The 17,745-nt window shown below is 39.0% G+C and overlaps 1 protein-coding gene and 1 long non-coding RNA gene across 8 annotated transcripts in view; both read left to right on the forward strand.

Annotated features, from left to right (window-relative positions):
- The window catches only part of NRF1 (nuclear respiratory factor 1), a 117,721-nt gene that overhangs the window by 71,268 nt on the left and 28,708 nt on the right, over window positions 1-17,745 (forward strand). For 5 of the 7 annotated variants that reach the window (XM_036426778.2, XM_036426818.2, XM_036426809.2 and 2 more), the window contains 4 exons: window positions 8,589-8,747; window positions 9,424-9,621; window positions 10,423-10,524; window positions 16,706-16,863. In XM_036426778.2, coding sequence (XP_036282671.1) covers window positions 8,589-8,747; window positions 9,424-9,621; window positions 10,423-10,524; window positions 16,706-16,863 — 617 coding nt within the window. The remainder of the gene's footprint in view (window positions 1-8,588; window positions 8,748-9,423; window positions 9,622-10,422; window positions 10,525-16,705; window positions 16,864-17,745) is intronic. The other 2 variants (XM_036426825.2, XM_036426832.2) reach the window with 2 other exon arrangements.
- Window positions 578-2,023, forward strand: LOC118712755. Its single transcript, XR_004986126.2, has 2 exons — window positions 578-1,833; window positions 1,913-2,023. It is a non-coding gene; the product is annotated as an uncharacterized LOC118712755 (long non-coding RNA).

Consider the following 17,745-nt stretch of genomic DNA (forward strand, 5'->3'; position numbering starts at 1 on the left):
TGTGGGGTGTGCAAGAGACAGCCGATCATGATTCTCTCTCTCTCATCATTGATATTTCTATCTCTCCCTCTCCCTCTCTCTCTGAAATCAATAAAAATATATTAAAATAAATAATAAATAAATATAATGTCCATACTACCCAAAGCAGTCTGTAGATTCAGTGCAGTGCCTACCAGGATACCAAAGTTGTGTGTCACAGAACTAGAATAATTATTCCAAAAATTTATATGGAACCACAAAAGACCTACTTGTATAAGAAGTGAAGGAGGTTGAGGAAGACTTAGCAGAAGAAATTTTATTATAATTTAGTTTTCATTCTCCAACCCCAGAATCCATTTACTACAATGAAATAATAAAGTCCTCTTTTTCAGGGATTTTGAAAGCCAGGTTAGTAAAATTTCTAGAATACTTCAGACCAGAGACATGTTTCTCAAACTCAGCATGCATAGGAACTACCTGAAGTGTGGTTTGTTTAAATGCAGACGGAATCAGGAGGTGTGGGGTGGGGCCCCAGGTTCTGCCTCGTAGCAAGCTCCCAGGTGATGGATGCCTAACCTGCTGATTCCCAGAGTACACTTTGACTCGAAGGAGTGTTTTTAGAGAGTCTTTAAATAATAATAATGATTTTGCTAGTGGAAAATCAGTTCAGCTCTTTGCCACATTTGAGTCCTATAGGATTCTCTTGTTCTTAGAGGTTGTAAATATTTTTGGAACTTGTGTTAGAAGAGATTCAGGCAAACATAATTACAGAAGAAATATCTCTGGAAAAAACAGTTTATTGATTAGTTGAAATATACTCTTTTTTCCCTTCTCTGTTCCCTATCCCCACCTTGAACTTACTGTCCTCTCTTACTCTCACTGGGGCAGTCTTCGTTGCTTTAATATTCCCTTGGAGTGATGATGCAACAGGATAGTAATTCTTCATCAGATTATAGGGAAACCTTCAGAAACATTCGGCACATGATTGCTTCATTAGGAAGAAGTTACTCACCGGGCTTGACATGTTTTACTTAGAAAACATTCATTAGTTTTCAATGTAGGTTTTTTGAGTGTTGTTCTGTTTTCTTCTACTCAAAGAGTAGAAGCATTATGCTGTGTGAAACAAGCCAAACACAAAGGACAGGTATCATGTGATTCCCCTTACTAGTACATGAGCTATCTAGAATGGAAAATTCAGAGAGACAGAAAGTAGAGGAGAGGTTACCAGGGGCTGTGGAAAATAGAAATGGTAGTTACTATTTAACGGGTACAGAGTTTGTTTGGGTGATGATGAATAAGTTCTGGAAATACATAGTAGTGATGGTTGTACATATTATGATTGTACTTAATGCCAATAAATTATATATATTAAGTGGTAAATTTTATGTTGTGTATATTTTGCCCCAATATAGAAAAGTATTTTGAAACAGGGCTAGATAAAAAGTATTTCATTTTAGTGGTCCTCTAACTTGGCTGCACAATAGAATCACTTGGGGAACTTAAATCCTAGTGCCAGGCCACACTTCAGACCAATTAAATCAGAATCTCTGGGGATGAGATCCAGGCATCTGTAGGTTTAATGTCCCAAGGCAATTCCAATGTGCAACCAACTTTGAAACTGCTGCTTCTTACTATAGTGTCAGCATCTATATGCAAGGTTTTCCTTACTGTCTAAAATTATTTTTTTTTAAGTGTTTATGGATATGGTACCATTCCACATTTTGTAAATATTAGATAGGGAGGATGAGGTTAAGAGAATATAAAAGTAACAAAAAACTCCTCTTAAATAGGACATAGCTTATTGTGACTAGAGTAAAAAAAAATAAGGGTATATTTAGGAATACTAGGGGGAGGGTATATTTAGGAATATTTAGGGTATATTTAGGAATACTAGGAATATTTAGGAATACTAGGGTATATTTAGGAATACTAGGAATACTAGGCACATAAATTTCATATTCAAGATATAACTAGACTAGGGGAAAATACTTACAAATTATATGACAAAAATTAATGTTCAGAATAGATTAATATTTTCTTCAAATTATTAAGAAAAAGATAACTAGAAAAAAAAGATAACTAGAAAGCAAAGCATTCTAACCAGTTCACAAAAGAAAAGACCATCGATAAACATATAAAAAAGATTCTCATCCTCATTAGTAATGACAGTTAAACAACTTCACCCAGCAGTGAGGCTCAGTGGTTGAGCTTTGACCTATGAACCCGAAGGTCACGGTTTGATTCCCTGTCAGGGCACATGCTCAGGTTGCAGGCTCAATCCACAGTAGGCGGCCTGGGGTGTTTAGGAGGCAGCCAATCAGTGATTCTCTCTCATCATTGATGTTTCTATCTCCCTCTCTCTTCCTCTCTGAAATCAATTAAAATGTATTTAAGAAATAAATATAATAAACAATTTCTTCCACATCCAATGAGCCAAAAAAAGAAAGCTTGGTAATAAAACGTGAAGGACAGTATGAAAAAGTGAGGATCGACGTGCATTGTATATGGGATTGGGATTGGCAATGTCTTTTTGATAAAATGTTACATGCTGCCTTAACTGGTTTGGTTCAGTGGATAGAATGTTGACCTGCGAACTCAAGGGTCCCAGGTCCAATTCCGGTCAAGGGCACATAGTACCTTGGATTCGGGCACATCCCCAGTAGGGCGTGTGCAGCAGGCAGCTGATTGATGTTTCTCTCTCATCGATGTTTCTAACTCTGTATCCCTCTCCCTTCCTCTCTGTAAAATATCAATAAAATATATATTTTTTAAAATGTTAAGTGCTTATCCCCTTGTTAGCAGGCAATTCCACTTTCTGCTACACACGTGTGCACAAAGAAGCCTGTACATGCACTATAAACCTAAATATTTATCAATAGAACTGTTAAATAAAATGGGAAAATCTACACCTTGGATACTAGGCAATTATTTTTTAGGGAGATTATTCTAGTTGTATTATCTAATAAGATCTATATGTTGAAATGTTGAGTGGAAAAAGTGAGTTGTACAGTATGGTACCATTTGTGTTTTTTCTCACCACATCAAACTGTGTCTTTCCAGTTATATTTATGTAAATGCATAGAATTTGGCCAATAAGGAAGGATGTTTATCAAACAAATGCCTCTGGACAAGTGACTAGATTGGAGGAGGGTGAATCAAAAAGAGGACTTGGACTTTATTTAAATTTTTATACAAAAGAATACGTCTGGTATAAGCTAGCAGAAATTGACCAATGTGAGACTCGAAGAGAAGGCAGAGTGGTAAGAGCATTTTGATTAATGAGAGTGACCATTTGCTAGTTGGTTGGGTGTGGAGATAGAGGAGCAGAAGTATTGGCTTGAAAGAGGAGTCTTTAAATGGGTATCTTCACTGGCTGTCCCTTGCATTCTCTAAACTTACCTTTCCTTCCGGAGTTCTTCCCCTGTTGCTATAGGAATGTGTTTAATGGGAAAGTAAGATTGAGAAGCCAGTTTTTCTGCCGGCACAGCCAGGGGGTGGCGTTTCTAATAAAGAAAGCCACTTTCATTCTCTGAGTAGAATTCAGTGATAAAGATAATCCCAAATAGTGAGCAAAAAGGTCATTTTGATTTCCTCCTCTGTCCTTTAAGTGTTTATGTGAATATGATTTGGTCTGTCAAGTTCATAATTTAAATGGAAATAATGAAGTTATAGTTTGAAAATTTTCCAGTTTTTCTTCCCTGCCACATTTCTGTTTTCCTGTAAGCTATAGTTAAAGTCACCCTTCAACATGATTTGTTTTCAGCAGCCTTCTCTGTAACCTGTTACATACTAGAGACCTGATCCACGAAATTCGTACAAGGGACTCATTCCTCGCAGCCCCAGCTTTGTCTGGAAGGTTGTTCAGCTGTCTGGTATAATTAGCATATTACACTCCTTATTATAGATTCTTTGACCTCTTTAGTAGAGGAGATTTGGCTAACATTTTGTTTTGAAAAGCCTTTTCTTGGGACTGAAAATAAATGGACATCAGGAGCCTCAAAATCCTTAGACTAGGGTACATGTAGAACAAAGAAGGAATGAGAAAGGAGTATTTGGGAATATATAAAGATAATGCAATGTTGGACAACAAAGAATTTAACTGAATTTACAAGTGGAAAACTTCTAGGAGAGTAAGATTTATTACATCATTTTAGCCAGATTAAACTTTTTAGAGTTTTAGAAAATCTTTTTTAAAACCATCTGTGGCTTCCACATAATCTTACCTTTTGACTACCACTGGCATGAATTTGACACCATTTTTCTTTGCTGAATGTGCCCTGGATGGAATGATATTTTCTACTCTTTGCTGGTTTGAGGTGGTTTTACTGAGAAAGCTGGGCACTTTAAGCCAATCTAGAGGTCGAAAATTAGAATAAGGGCCAGGAAAGCTTTTTGCTGCCCAATTAGAGGACAGCCTGCGAAGGCAGGCTTTACCCTCGCTGATCCTGTTGATTGTCTCCCCTGCGGATTAAAGACAAACCTTCTTTAACAAGCACATTGAATAGCTTGGGTTTCCAAAACTCTCCAGCACCAGTAATTAATCCAACTGGTAATGAGAGCACAGTGCTGAATTCTTGAAAGAATCATTTAACTCTTTCTCTGCTGGACAGCTCATTTCCCTTATTGATGGCTCGTAGCCTTAACACTGTTTACGTGGGGTAATATAAAGATAGACTGGTAGAAAATGGCCTTTTTCAGTTAAATCATACTATCTCTGTGTACTTAATGTCCTTTATCCCCTAAGTATATGTACTTAAAAAGTGAACTTCCATATTAGAAAGTGCTTTTTTACCTCTTGTTTTGATATAGAAGTTTTGTGCAGTTGATAATTAGTACTTTTAAAAAGCTAAGATCTGCTTCTGAATAGGAATTTGTACACCAGCCATTAATTTCACTGTGGTTCTTTTTAAAAAAATATATTTTATTGATTTTTTTAGAGAGAGGGATAGAGAGTTAGAAACATCGATGAGAGAGAGTCATCAATCAGCTGCCTCTTGCACACCCCCTACTGGGGATGTGCCCACAACCAAGGTACATGCCCTTGACCGGAATCGAACCTGGGACCTTTCAGTCTGCAGGCCGATGCTCTATCCACTGAGCCAAACCGGTTTCGGCTGTGGTTCTATTTTTTAACTTAATAGGGGGTTGGCCTGTGGACATAACCTTTCCTTTGGGCTGCTTTTTCCTGTCTATCTCTCCTTCCTGTGAGTTTGAAACATTTCCATCCAGAGATTTCTGGCACACAAAACATCTTTGAGATGGAGGACTAAGCGAGACGGGCCAGACACACCCTGGAGCCCTCCTGCAGCCTCTCCCCAGTTGGCCAGCCTCCTGCGTCCCTCCCTGCCACCAAATGTGCATGGTGGGATCCCTCGGCCTGGCCTGTGCTCTCTCGAAATCTGGGACCCCTCGGGGGATGTCAGAGAGCGGGTTTTGGCACAATCCCACAGTCCAGGCCAAGGGACCCCACTGGTACATGAATTTGTACACCAAGCCTCCAGTGTTATATTTATATTTATTATTATTATTTTTATTATTATTATATAATAATAATCTGGCCACTCAGTGAATATTTATATTTATTTTTAAAAAGAGAGGGGAGTTCCCCAAGGAAACCCAATAGAAGCATACAGTAACATTGGGCTGTGAAAGTGGGACTGGAAAAGAAGAGATGACTATCACAGACATTTCAAAGAAGAAATAATTGAACTTGCAATGAGTGGCTAGATGGGTGTTGCAGGAAAGAGGTAAACATGGGGTTATGAGGTTGGATGTCTAGGGAAAGGAGATGGGGTTCTACCAGCAAAGATGAAGACTTTTGAGAGACAAGTAGTTGGAGAGAGGGGAATGGAGAGTTTAAGTGAGTGCTGGTGCTGTGCTCACACTTCAAGTTACCAATGAGTTCTTTTTTTCTTTTTTTCTTTTTTTTTTTTGGTTTGAAGCACAGAATGATTTTTCCAAAGTGAAAATAAAGCTTCTCTACAATTGGGGCATATATATATATATACACACACATACATACACACACACACACACACACACACACACACACACACACACTAGAGGCCCGGTGCATGAAATTTGTGCACAGGGGAGGGAGTGGCACTCCCTCTATCCAACCTGCACCCTCTTCAATCTGGGAATCTCTGGCTCCTAACCTCTCACCTGCCTGCCTTCCCTAACTATATACTCACCAATGAGTTCTTGAAACCCAGCCCGGCATGAGAGAGCCAAAGCCAGGGGCCAAGGTGACCGGGAACTGAGGAGCATGGAGAAACTATTGGGGCAAATGGCCAGGGGTCAGAAACTGAGGAAATAATCAGGATTGGGGACTATATGGGATTCCAAGTAAGATTTGAGCAGACTGTCAACGAAGTGTTTTCAACTGTGAGTTCTTTCTGGAAGCTTTAGTCTTTCATTAGTTCAGAAATGTTTAGCCTTCTTATTTCATTATCTCCAGATTCTACTTAATAAGGATATAAAGAACTCCCCTTCTGGAGACTGTTAATGGGGTTAAAAGAAAAAAAGGCATCAGTTTATTTTATTTATGCACCTGAGAAAACCATTGTGTTTTTTTTTTATATATGAAGAAATGTAAATATTGAGTGTGAGGATTAAGCTTTTTCCTTCTCTGTATCTATCTGAGGCTAGAAAAGGACACACTCCTAGGAAACCAGGATAAAGGGGAAAATGACTTTGAGATGCACTTTCTTAAAATAACTGAAGGAGTGACCTCATGAGCCAGCGATAGCCTGGGTTTGCAAATGGATACATTTCTATTAGCTTGCTGCTTGATGCTGCAGAGCCAAATATAACGGAGTGTATTATATCATATCCTGGAGACGAGACTGTCTGGGAGAGGGGGGACTTAGAGAGGTGAAATGGCAGAGTCGGCACAAGAATTGGGAATATAAATACTATCAACTATAGCTTCCTTTAGTAGGTAAACATTGCTGATTTGGGCTCATGATTCCCTATTATGTGATCATTTCTATCATCTTCTGGTAGAATAATATTTAAACAAGAACACCTGATCTTTAAATAGGCTCTTCAGTATAAAAGTGTTGCTGCACTCATCTCTCATTAATACTTTAGTATTCCCATTTCTGGTTTTTTTTTCTTTTTCTGCGTGACAACTATAGCCTTGTGTCCTTGGGTCTGACTTGTTGCTAAATTTCTCCTCTTCTTTGGTCTTAAGCTATAGAGGCAATATGGATGTATCCTTAGCTGGACGGTTTATCTCTGAAGTGTTGTAGACCATCAGGTTATAAGGAAAGCAGAATGTCTGGGAAAGAGATTATAGCTTGATAAACTGCTTCTTTTGTCAGAAATCATTGCCAGCAATTAAGAACGTTCACAGAGTAGGTTTCCATTCTCCCTCCAACATACACACAGTGCAGTTACTGTCCCAAGAGATAAAGAGTGGCAGTTGTGCCTAACCAATATGGCTCAGCAGTTGAGCATAGACCCAGGAACCAAGCATCACAGGTTTGATTCCTGATGAGGGCACATGCCTGGGTTGGGGCTCGATCCCCAGTAGTGGGGGTACAGGAGGCAGCCAATCAGTGATGTTTCTCATCAATGTTTCAACTCTATCCCTCCCGCTCCCTTCCTCTCTCTAAAAAACTCGATAAAAACATATTTTTAAAAGAAGAATAGCAGTTGTCTCTTTGATTTAATACCTGTTTGGCCTGGATTCAATTTGTAAAATAAATCTAAATGAAGTCCATAATGTTTTTCAGATCACACATACTTCACTCTCTCTATATGACAGACTCATAGACATTGGTCTAGCTTACACAAAGCTTCCTAGGAGAATTTTAGGGTTATTTTCCCTTTTTATTAAGTAAAGCCTATTTATTTATTTATTTAAATGTGTGGGGTTTTTTTACTGATTTCAGAGAAAGGAAGAGAGAGAAACATCAGTCATGAGAGAGAATCATCAATTGGTTGCCTCCTGCATGCCCCTACTGGGTATCAAGTCCAAAACGTGGGCTTGCGCTCTGACCAGGGATTGAACTGTGAGCTCCTGGTTCATGGGTCGACACTCAACCACTGCTACACTGGCAGAACAAGCCTATTTATTTTCATATATTTTGTAGTCAACCACCTTACTGAATTCTTTTATTTTTATAGTAGTCTTTCATTTAATTCTCTTGGGTTTTCCATACATACATCATTTCATCTATAAATAATAATGATTTGCCTGCTCCTCACCTCCTATTTCTTTTCTTATCTAATTGTTCTGAGTACTACCTCCAGAACAATATTGAAAATACGGTGTGATTTTGTTTAACACCTTAAATTCGTGGAAGCTGTAGAAAGGAAATAAGCTGTATCATCAGCAGTATCTTGGGAGGCAGAAATCAAACTTGGGGGCAGGTATTCTTGATCTTACAGGAACAAGTCTATGCAATACAGCTTAGGGTTCCCTTCATACATGTGAAATTCTCCATCACTGTGGACCTATGTAACACGTGGAAAACAGCGGGCTCCTCAGTCACCCGTTGAAACTCCCTCGGCCCTCCAGGAAGACTCTCTGTGTGATGACCACAAACACATCCCAGATACCTTTCACGACTACCGCTGACCGTGCTCTCGTCTTCCAGGCGCAGCTTCGGGCGTTTATTCCGGAGATGCTCAAGTACTCCACGGGTCGGGGGAAACCAGGCTGGGGCAAAGAGAGCTGCAAGCCCATCTGGTGGCCCGAAGACATCCCATGGGCGAACGTCCGGAGCGATGTCCGCACAGAAGAGCAAAAGCAGAGGGTGAGCCCTCCGGCCTGAGTGGCCTGTTGCTTTTCCATTTTGAATCAACCCCTCAATTTTTGTCTTTCTACTTCTTATGCTAAGGAGTCTAGAAAATTTTGTGTAATAGACCTGTCCCCCCAAAGAAGTTAGTCTCTGATTTATACACCTCTCTCTGCGTAGGCCTTTGGAGCAGTTTTAATTTTATGAGGTGCATGGAAAAACTGAAGAAACTTGTAATAAAATCATTAATCACTTTAAAACTTAGAAATGTTTTTAGTTCTGGTTAGCAAGAATCACTGTTGAAAAATATAAATGTGGAATTAGAGAGATGTGAAGTTCGCCATGTCTGCAGATAGGAAAGAAGAAAGATTAAACTAGATGTCATCCTTTTTCTGCATATTTGGTTTCGGTCAGCTTGGACATTTACTGAGCATTTAATATAAAATTATTGAGAAAAGACTAATCTTTTGTGAGAAGTTTTAAAAGTTTTTAAAAGTTGGCACAGGTTAGAATAAAGTAATTAAAATCCAAAAGTGGAAAATTATTATTTCTTGGTATTGAGTTTCTTTAGGGAAAAGAGAGTGTACTCTGTCCGAGGTTTGTTTTGTTTTGATAAATAGTCAACCGCTTATTCCATATGGAAATAACCACTATTTTTGTGACTTAATGTGCTTTTCTGGTCTTTTGGTGACAGGTTTCATGGACCCAAGCACTACGGACCATAGTTAAAAACTGTTATAAACAGCACGGGCGGGAGGACCTTTTGTATGCTTTTGAAGATCAGCAAACACAAACACAGGCCACAACCACACACAGTATAGCCCATCTCGTTCCATCACAGACCGTAGTCCAGACCTTTAGTAACCCTGATGGCACTGTCTCACTTATTCAGGTGAGTAAACCTTATGGTTACCAGATCGCGGCTTCTGGGGCAGATCAGGGAGCACCTTACCTCAGAGTGGAGAAAGTTTCCTTTCTGCAATTTCCTGTATTAATTTTATATAGTTCCCCAAGATCTTCCTGCTGAAAAAGGATTTTTTAAAAATATATATTTTATTGATTTTTTTACAGAGAGAAAGGGAGAGGGATAGAAAGCTAGAAACATCGATGATGAGAGAAACATCCTGCACAACCCCCACTGGGGATGTGCCCACAACCAATGTATATCCCTTGACCGGAATCGAACCCGGGACTTTTCAGTCTGCAGACCAACGCTCTATCCACTGAGCCAAACCGGTTTTGGCTGAAAAAGATTTTTGAATAATATTTTAAATTTTTAGCATTTTGCTAAAAACAGAGCTTTAGCTATCTTTTCTTGACACTTCCAAAAAAAATTTTTTTTATCGTTTCACTTTGTCAATAACCAGGAAATATTCCTTCTGCATTACCTGTAAGAATTTTTAGTAGATAGGGAACCTCTAAAATTCAGGTTGGGGTGAGAATACAAAGTTGATTGATGGACATTGGGCATGGGTAGTAAAATGTGATAGCTTTTAATACTGATTTATTTGGTTGAAGTAAAACTCTGAAACTCATGTGTCTTAGTTATAATTGTATAACTCATTTCATATTATTACAAAGCCTATTGCTATTTATGCTGAATTGAGGGTTAAATGAATATTAACTTCTGAGTAGAGGAGAAGTAGGAGGATTCACCCACTGACACTTAATTGCTTTCCATACATTTCTTTAGGTTGGTACAGGGGCAACAGTAGCCACATTGGCTGATGCTTCAGAATTGCCAACCACAGTCACTGTTGCCCAAGTGAATTATTCTGCTGTGGCAGATGGAGAGGTAAGAAAGATGATCCTGTCTGCATCTGCTTAAATACTTGGATATAACCAGTGTCACCCCAGTAAAGTCCATACAAAGTAAGAATAAGTACTCGGATATATAGGTGAGGGAGAAGTAAAGGTCCCGAAGATGACGAGATGAAAACCACCTACATATCTGTGGCAATGTTTTATTCAAACCTTTTACAAAGAATGTTATGCCGTGTATATTAATTATAACAGTTGAAATTCATGGATCTTTATGATTGGACCTAACTATTAGGAATTTACAATTTTTGCATTTATAATATATCATTTTGTTTAACATACTATAAAAAGGATTATCCATTTAATACTTTTATGCTTTGAATCTCAAAGGATTTAATTCTTAGGTTTTATTTTAAAAATTAGATCATTAAAACTGGAGCTGACAAAAGTATTATTTGAAAGGGTAAATATATTTGTAAATCAGTAGGCCTGATTTATTACATTTTAAATGTGCATTTGAAAAGGCTTCACAAGCAAATTCTTCCCTACCAAAATCAAGGTAATTATGGAATGTTAACCTGAAGATAGAAGTACTTTATGAAGTACTTGGTATAGTAAGCACTCAACCCTATGAAGCATAGTCTCTCTTACCAACTTTACTTATAGATGAGAAAACTGCAACGTGTAGAGGTTATGAGACTTGCCCAGAGTCCCAGAATAAGTGTTAAAAGATCGTTAATACATTGTCTAGACCCTGAGCTGTGAGCTATCAGTGAAGTTTAGGAAAGAGTTCACTAAGTCACTATGAATTTTCCCCCTAAAACATGGTATATGTCTGAAGTTTGAAAAATAGCCAACAAATGTTAAAGAGAAGTATCAGAATTAAAGTTAAAATTATCTTACCCTTGTTCAAAACCATGGAACATTTCTACTCAGAACTGCACAAAGTCACTTTCATTTGCACATCTCAGGAAAGGGAGAGGACGAGAGATGAAGGGAAGCAGAGCCGGCTCCTCAGGAACCGGCTTTTATTGAGCCCTGCTTGTACAATTGGTGTGTTGACTTAGGAACCCTGTCTTGAAGGAGCTCCTGCCTGGTGGGGGTGAGAAGTGTCCTGCATAAATGAACTATGGTCCAGGCTGTTAAGTGCATCGATGATGCAAAATGATCTGTGCTTTCAGGAGAGAAAGCTAACAGGGAGTCTGGGAAGGCTTGGGCAGGAGCTAGAATTTGGTTTTTCAGTGTAGAAAGGTGAAGGAAAACAAGATACTTACTTTTATAAATTTGTGAGCATTATGAAAGAATACGGATTAGCTAAGGGGAAAATCCGTCAGTCCCCAAACTCTAAAACTAGAGGACACTCCTTACAGTGTGAAAGAGGTAGAGAAGACAGCTAAGTACATGTCCAGATTGAAAGGAACTTTGTATTTCTTACACACTTCTTTAGAGTCTTTGAAACCCGTTTTACTAAATAACTTCACATATTCAAAGATCATTAATGTCAAAATTTCACAGAAAGCATGAAGGATAAACAATCTCAGTCACATATCTTTGGCTTTTTCACCAAACTAACATTATTTTTAAGTCATTTGTTATGGGAATGGGTGAGTGACCTGTAAGTAGCCTGTTGATTAATCTCCAGTCAGTCAGACAAAAAAAATTCTAACTCTTTCCTCCCTTCCAGTTAAACAAAAAGGATACAAAGAGAAGAAGCATAGGTTGTCAGAAAATGACAAACCTTTTTAGACTTTATAGCATGATTCTATTTGGCTTCTGATTTCTCTTAGACATTAACATGGATGTTAGCATCTTAGTTTTGAGCCATCAGAATGGTAATTGGTCATAATATCTCACTGACTTGAGGCGGATAAGACCACATCAAGCCAGAGAAACATTCTCCTGCTTTGTGTTTAGCGTTTTTCCTCCAAAAACAAACAAACAAAAGTACTTCACAAAAATAAACATTACCCATACTTTTAGAAGTTGGAAGGTTATTTATTATCCCAACCTTGCCAGTGAGAACTCCTTTCATTAGAGCACACTGCCTTTAACATCTGGTTAGTTGCGTTTGGTTACACTTAGTCCAAATGGAAGAATTATTTGGGGGCCTCTCTGTTCTGGTAATATATGGTCTCCCAAATCTGCTTGCATACTCTGTGTGCTGGAATATCCAATAACAAACATCTCTAACCTTAGGCAGTTTATAACTAATTAGGGACACAGAAAAAGGTAGGTGGACATTTAGAAATGAACAAGAATAGATTTCAAAATAATATGAGATAAATATGTTGATATCAAAATATTTATACAATTTCAATTTTGATGTCATATTTACAAATACAAATAGATTTGAGAATTTATTCTGTTGTATGATTAGACCACCAATAGGTGTTGGTGATATTAATTGTATTATATATCAGAAAAGTCAAAGTTTGAAATAGAATGGTATGTGATAATAATGGTATATATGATTATGTTAGAAGGAAAGAACCAAAGTACAAAAGTTTTATAGGCATAAATTTTAAATTGAACTACTAATACATGTAACAGTTTTGAAGTAGCACAACTTATCTTAGGTGGGTTTTTTTAGTGAATACTAATTTACCTGAAATACGGGTTAAGAAAAAAAAAAGTAGGGAAATATGAATGAAGGAGTATGTTCTTCATCCATTCAGCAAACACATTCATTGTGGGGCACTACAGGTAAAGAAAATAAAGACTGCTCTTGCTCTTAAGGAGCACACAGGTGGGTGGTAGAAAAACCACCACAAAACAATGGCAATGAGATAAGGAGCCTATAGAAGCACCCAGAGTGCTCTGCACACCGAAGAGAGACCCGAACCCTGGACTGTAGGGGAGTGCAGGTGTCTCGCTCCTTCGGTTGCCCTGAACACAGACTAGAAGGGCGGACAGGAGGAAGGCCGGAAAGATGGGCGTTGTATCCTATCAAAGGGAGCAGCACGTGCAGTGCATTGCATTTGAAAGGGGGAGAGCCACAGGAGGTTAACTGTGACCAGAGGGGGGATACGAGTAGTCACAGTTTGAAGGGCCTCGCTGTAGTGGGTCTCTTTCAGCAAAGCATAGAAGCTAACTGTACATCTTCTGAATATCTTTCCTCCTAGGGCTTGTGGCCCTTTCTCTGGGACATGGTGACATCCAGGAATAGATAACCACACAGATGGAAAGGGAGAGCAACAAGAGCCCAAGCAAATACAACTAAAGCACTGAGACTCAAAAATAGGAATTCCAAAGAAGTGTTCATACCTAAGCTGATTATTACCTGCCTTTTTTTTTTTTTAATAGAAATCTCTGTCTGCTTCTTCTCCACCCTTTATCAGCATCCATTATATAATTTAACTTCCTTAAATTATATTGTATATGGCAACATTTTAATGCCATTTTCACTACAGATGTAGTTGTAACTAAATGTATGTATATCAGGCCCTGGCCGGGTAGCTCAGTTGGTTAGAACATCGCCCTGATACGCCAGGGTTGTGGGTTCCATCCCCGGTCAGGGCACATAAGAAGCAACCAATGAATGCATCCATAAGTGGAACAATAAATCGATGTTTCTCTTACCCCACCCCTCTCCAATTCCTCTCCAAAAAAATCAATAAATACATTTAAAAAATTAAATGTCTATATATTAAGTTACTGCCATTGGAGTATAAATGCTTGGGAGAGCTGTACCAGGCCAGCTCAGTAGTGGGATGGGCAAAAATATTGAGGGGCAGGTCTGGGTAAAGAAAGACTGTTTAATGGCAAAAGGTGACAGGGCTGGCCAACACTTGCTGATGTTTTGAGTGGAATCTTTGAGCATGTACAACTTGGCAGTATCACTTGCCATCCAATGTGGCATTGTTGGCAGTGATGCTCATCAGAGCAATGAGATCAAAGGGGTAATACCATGGAAAGTCAGAGTTTTGTGGGCTCCCAAGTGGGCAGCTTTGCAGCTCCGAGGGAAGGAACTAGGATGTCTCCGCCTCTTAGTGATGGGCTCTGAAGGCTTGCTGACACAGTCCATTGCCTATGAGAACCAGGACAAATACTAAGGAAGCTCAAAGGAATATCTCATTCTCTGGAGGGCTTTTGACAAACATTCTGAGAAGCAGTGTCATAGTCTCAGTACGGCAAAAGAGCCAAAGCAGAATTTGTGGAACTTCCTTTGGGATCCGTAACATGTGGGCACAAGTTAACCATTTATTGGGCCCCAGTTATGTGAAGCAGGAACAGCAAGAGGTCCAGTAAACAGAGCTACTGTCCTGAGGACTCAAGTCTATAGAAATATTTTACCTTAGCTGGCAGAAACCAATTTGGCTCAGTGGTAGAGCATCGGTCTGTGGACTGAAAGGTCCCAGGTTCGATTCTGGTCAGGGGCATGTACGTTGGTTGCTGGCACATCCCCCCAGTAGGGGGTGTGCAAGAGGCAGCTGGTCGATGTTTCTCTCTCGACGTTTCTAGCTCTCTCTCTCCCTTCTCTGTAAAAAATCAATAAAATATATATTTTTTTAAAAATATTTTACCTTAGCTGATTGATGTATCCCCTCCCATATTTTGCCCTGCTGCTTTTTGTTTTCGAAGGAGAAGAAATAATCAACTGGTGATTATTGAGCAAAATGGACTGAAGTGGTTAGATTTAGATATCCAGAACTGAGAAGTCTCTAAATGCAAAGCGTACTAAAATCAGTAGTCCTCAGTCAGGGGTACCCCAACAAATTCTCAGGAGGAACATTTGGCAATGTGTGAGTGAAGGTAATATTTTTGATTGACATGATGGGAGGTGCTTTTAGCATCTAGCAGGTAGAAGCCAGGGATGCTGCTAAGCATCCACAATGCACAGCACAGCCTCCGACAAGAAAGAATTATCTGGTCCAAATGTTAATAGTGCACAGTTGATAAAACCTGTGCCAGCTCTAGCAAAGCTGAATTCTCATCTACTCTGTCACTGGTAATGTGTTGTTCTGTTTCTTCATCATTCTTTCCCAATAAAAGCAAAGCTGGTTTTGCTACATTAAATTACTGAATTTGAAATTTCTATCAAAAGTAAAAATGCAAAATGACTTAGATATACAATTCCATCTCTAGAAATTTACTCTATAAATAGACTCAAAATGTACAAAGTGGTATTTGAGGCTATTCATCACAGTACTGTTTATACTACCAAAACACTGGAAACTATAAATGCCCATTAAATGATGGCTGGTTAAATAAATTATGGTGTATCAATATAATACAATGCTGTGCAGCCATTATTATGAATCCTTAATGAAGTAATTTTATATGTTCTGAGATAGAGCCATTTCATAGATGTATTATTTGTGCTAAAAGCAAGGTACAAAAGGATACGTTGCATATAGTGCCATTTTTTATTTTTTTAAAGAAAGGGGGAGCCCTGGCCGGTTTGGCTAAGTGGATTGAGCATCGGCCGGCAGACTGAAGGGTCCCTGGTTTGATTCTGGTCAAGGGCACATGCCTCGGTTGGAGGCTCAATTCCCCCATGGGATGGGCACTGAGTTCAATCACCCAAGCTCAAACAGAGGTGCCAGAGCTGGGCAATGACCGTGTGGTCATTGAACTCAGCAGCTTATCAATGATTCCCTCTCATCATTGATATTTCTATCTCTCCTTCTCCTTTCCTCTCTCAAATCAATAAAAAAATATTTTTAAAAAAGAAAGGAGGAGTATTTGTATGTAAATATGCTTGCACATAGAAAGAATATCCCTGCAAAGATATATAAGAAATAGGTAACAGGAATGGCCTATTTCTTGGGCAAACAATCTGGAGTTCTGGCATCACAGTCCCTTTGGTACAGTGTGAATATATTTTAGTTACATTTATGCTCTAAATTAAAATTTTTGAATAGGTAACTGATAAGGCTCAGATACTTCAAAAATTATTTTAAAATATACAGTAGAAAATCTTGCTTTCTGATTCCTATTCAAGTTGTTACCTCAACTCACAAACCAAGGGAAATATTTTCAGTGGTTTCTTTGCTATCTTTCCAGAATTTTTTATGCAAATATAAGCAAGTTCAAATATACTAATTCCCCACCTCCCTTTACACAACAGCATACTTAAAACCGTGATCTGACATTGTAGGTCATGTTCACTTAAAAGTATATTTGGCTGAGCACATAACAATTAGAACAATGACTTAAGAATCATAATCGTTCTGTGACTTTGATTCTTTACTATCGTGTCTTTTCTGCTTCAGGTGGAACAAAACTGGGCCACGTTACAAGGAGGCGAGATGACCATCCAGACGACGCAAGCTTCGGAGGCCACGCAGGCAGTGGCATCATTGGCAGAGGCCGCAGTGGCAGCTTCTCAGGAGATGCAGCAGGGAGCCACAGTCACCATGGCACTCAACAGGTGGAGGCAGGGGTGGGGAGAATAGTGAGCTTGGCGAGTCTGTCCTTCCATCCTCGTTGTAGAGAAATGTACCTCCGTTTGTCACAATTGGCCGTTCGAGTTTAATGCTGTTAGCCCTTAGGATATTGTAAGTTGGCTTCTAATCAACCCTCATCCACTCCATTCCTACTCCCCCCACCCCCACCCCAGCAACCAATCCAGCTTTTCTGATTTCTAGCTCAAGCCTGCTAGTGAGGGACACTGGTCCCTTTTTTTTTTTTTTTAATCTCATTCTGTGCCTATTAGCAACAAGGTTTGAGTACTTTGTTTTTCAAAGGGACTAAAGGATGTAATAAATCAAGCCACTTCAGGGTTGATTTTCCTTTTACCCTATAAAAGAAACTGATTTTTGTTAGGGATATTAATCTATTTTTTAGCTGATTGAGAGCTGACTTTACTAACTTTTCAGGAAGTGTGTTTTCCTTATCGAAGACTTTGAAATAAAATAAGTTTTGGGTTGTTGGGGGAAATCATTGAATTTATTTCTTTAGGTATGTTTAGGAAGGATGCTGCAGAATAGGATACTCCAGTAAGGGGTAGTTTCCAAAACTAAATTGTCTTATTTCCTGCTGACTCCTTCTACTGGTTCTTGACTGAAAAGATCATCCTCATTTATTCTTTTTCTTCTTCGTTGTTGACACAATTTTATTTTCAGTGGACTCAGGCCCCTTAACTAATAATTAAGAGTGTGCATCTTGAAGCCAGACTGCCTGATTTGAATCCCAGCTCTGGCACCTCCTAGCTGTTTGAGCTAGTGATCGGACTCAGTGCCCAGGCTTTCCTCTTCTGTCAAAGTGGGTAATGACAGTCCTTACCTTGTAGGGTGTTGTGAGCACTAGAGGA

This window comes from Pipistrellus kuhlii, unplaced genomic scaffold, assembly GCF_014108245.1.
Source record: "Pipistrellus kuhlii isolate mPipKuh1 unplaced genomic scaffold, mPipKuh1.p scaffold_m20_p_10, whole genome shotgun sequence".
NCBI lineage: Eukaryota > Metazoa > Chordata > Mammalia > Chiroptera > Vespertilionidae > Pipistrellus > Pipistrellus kuhlii.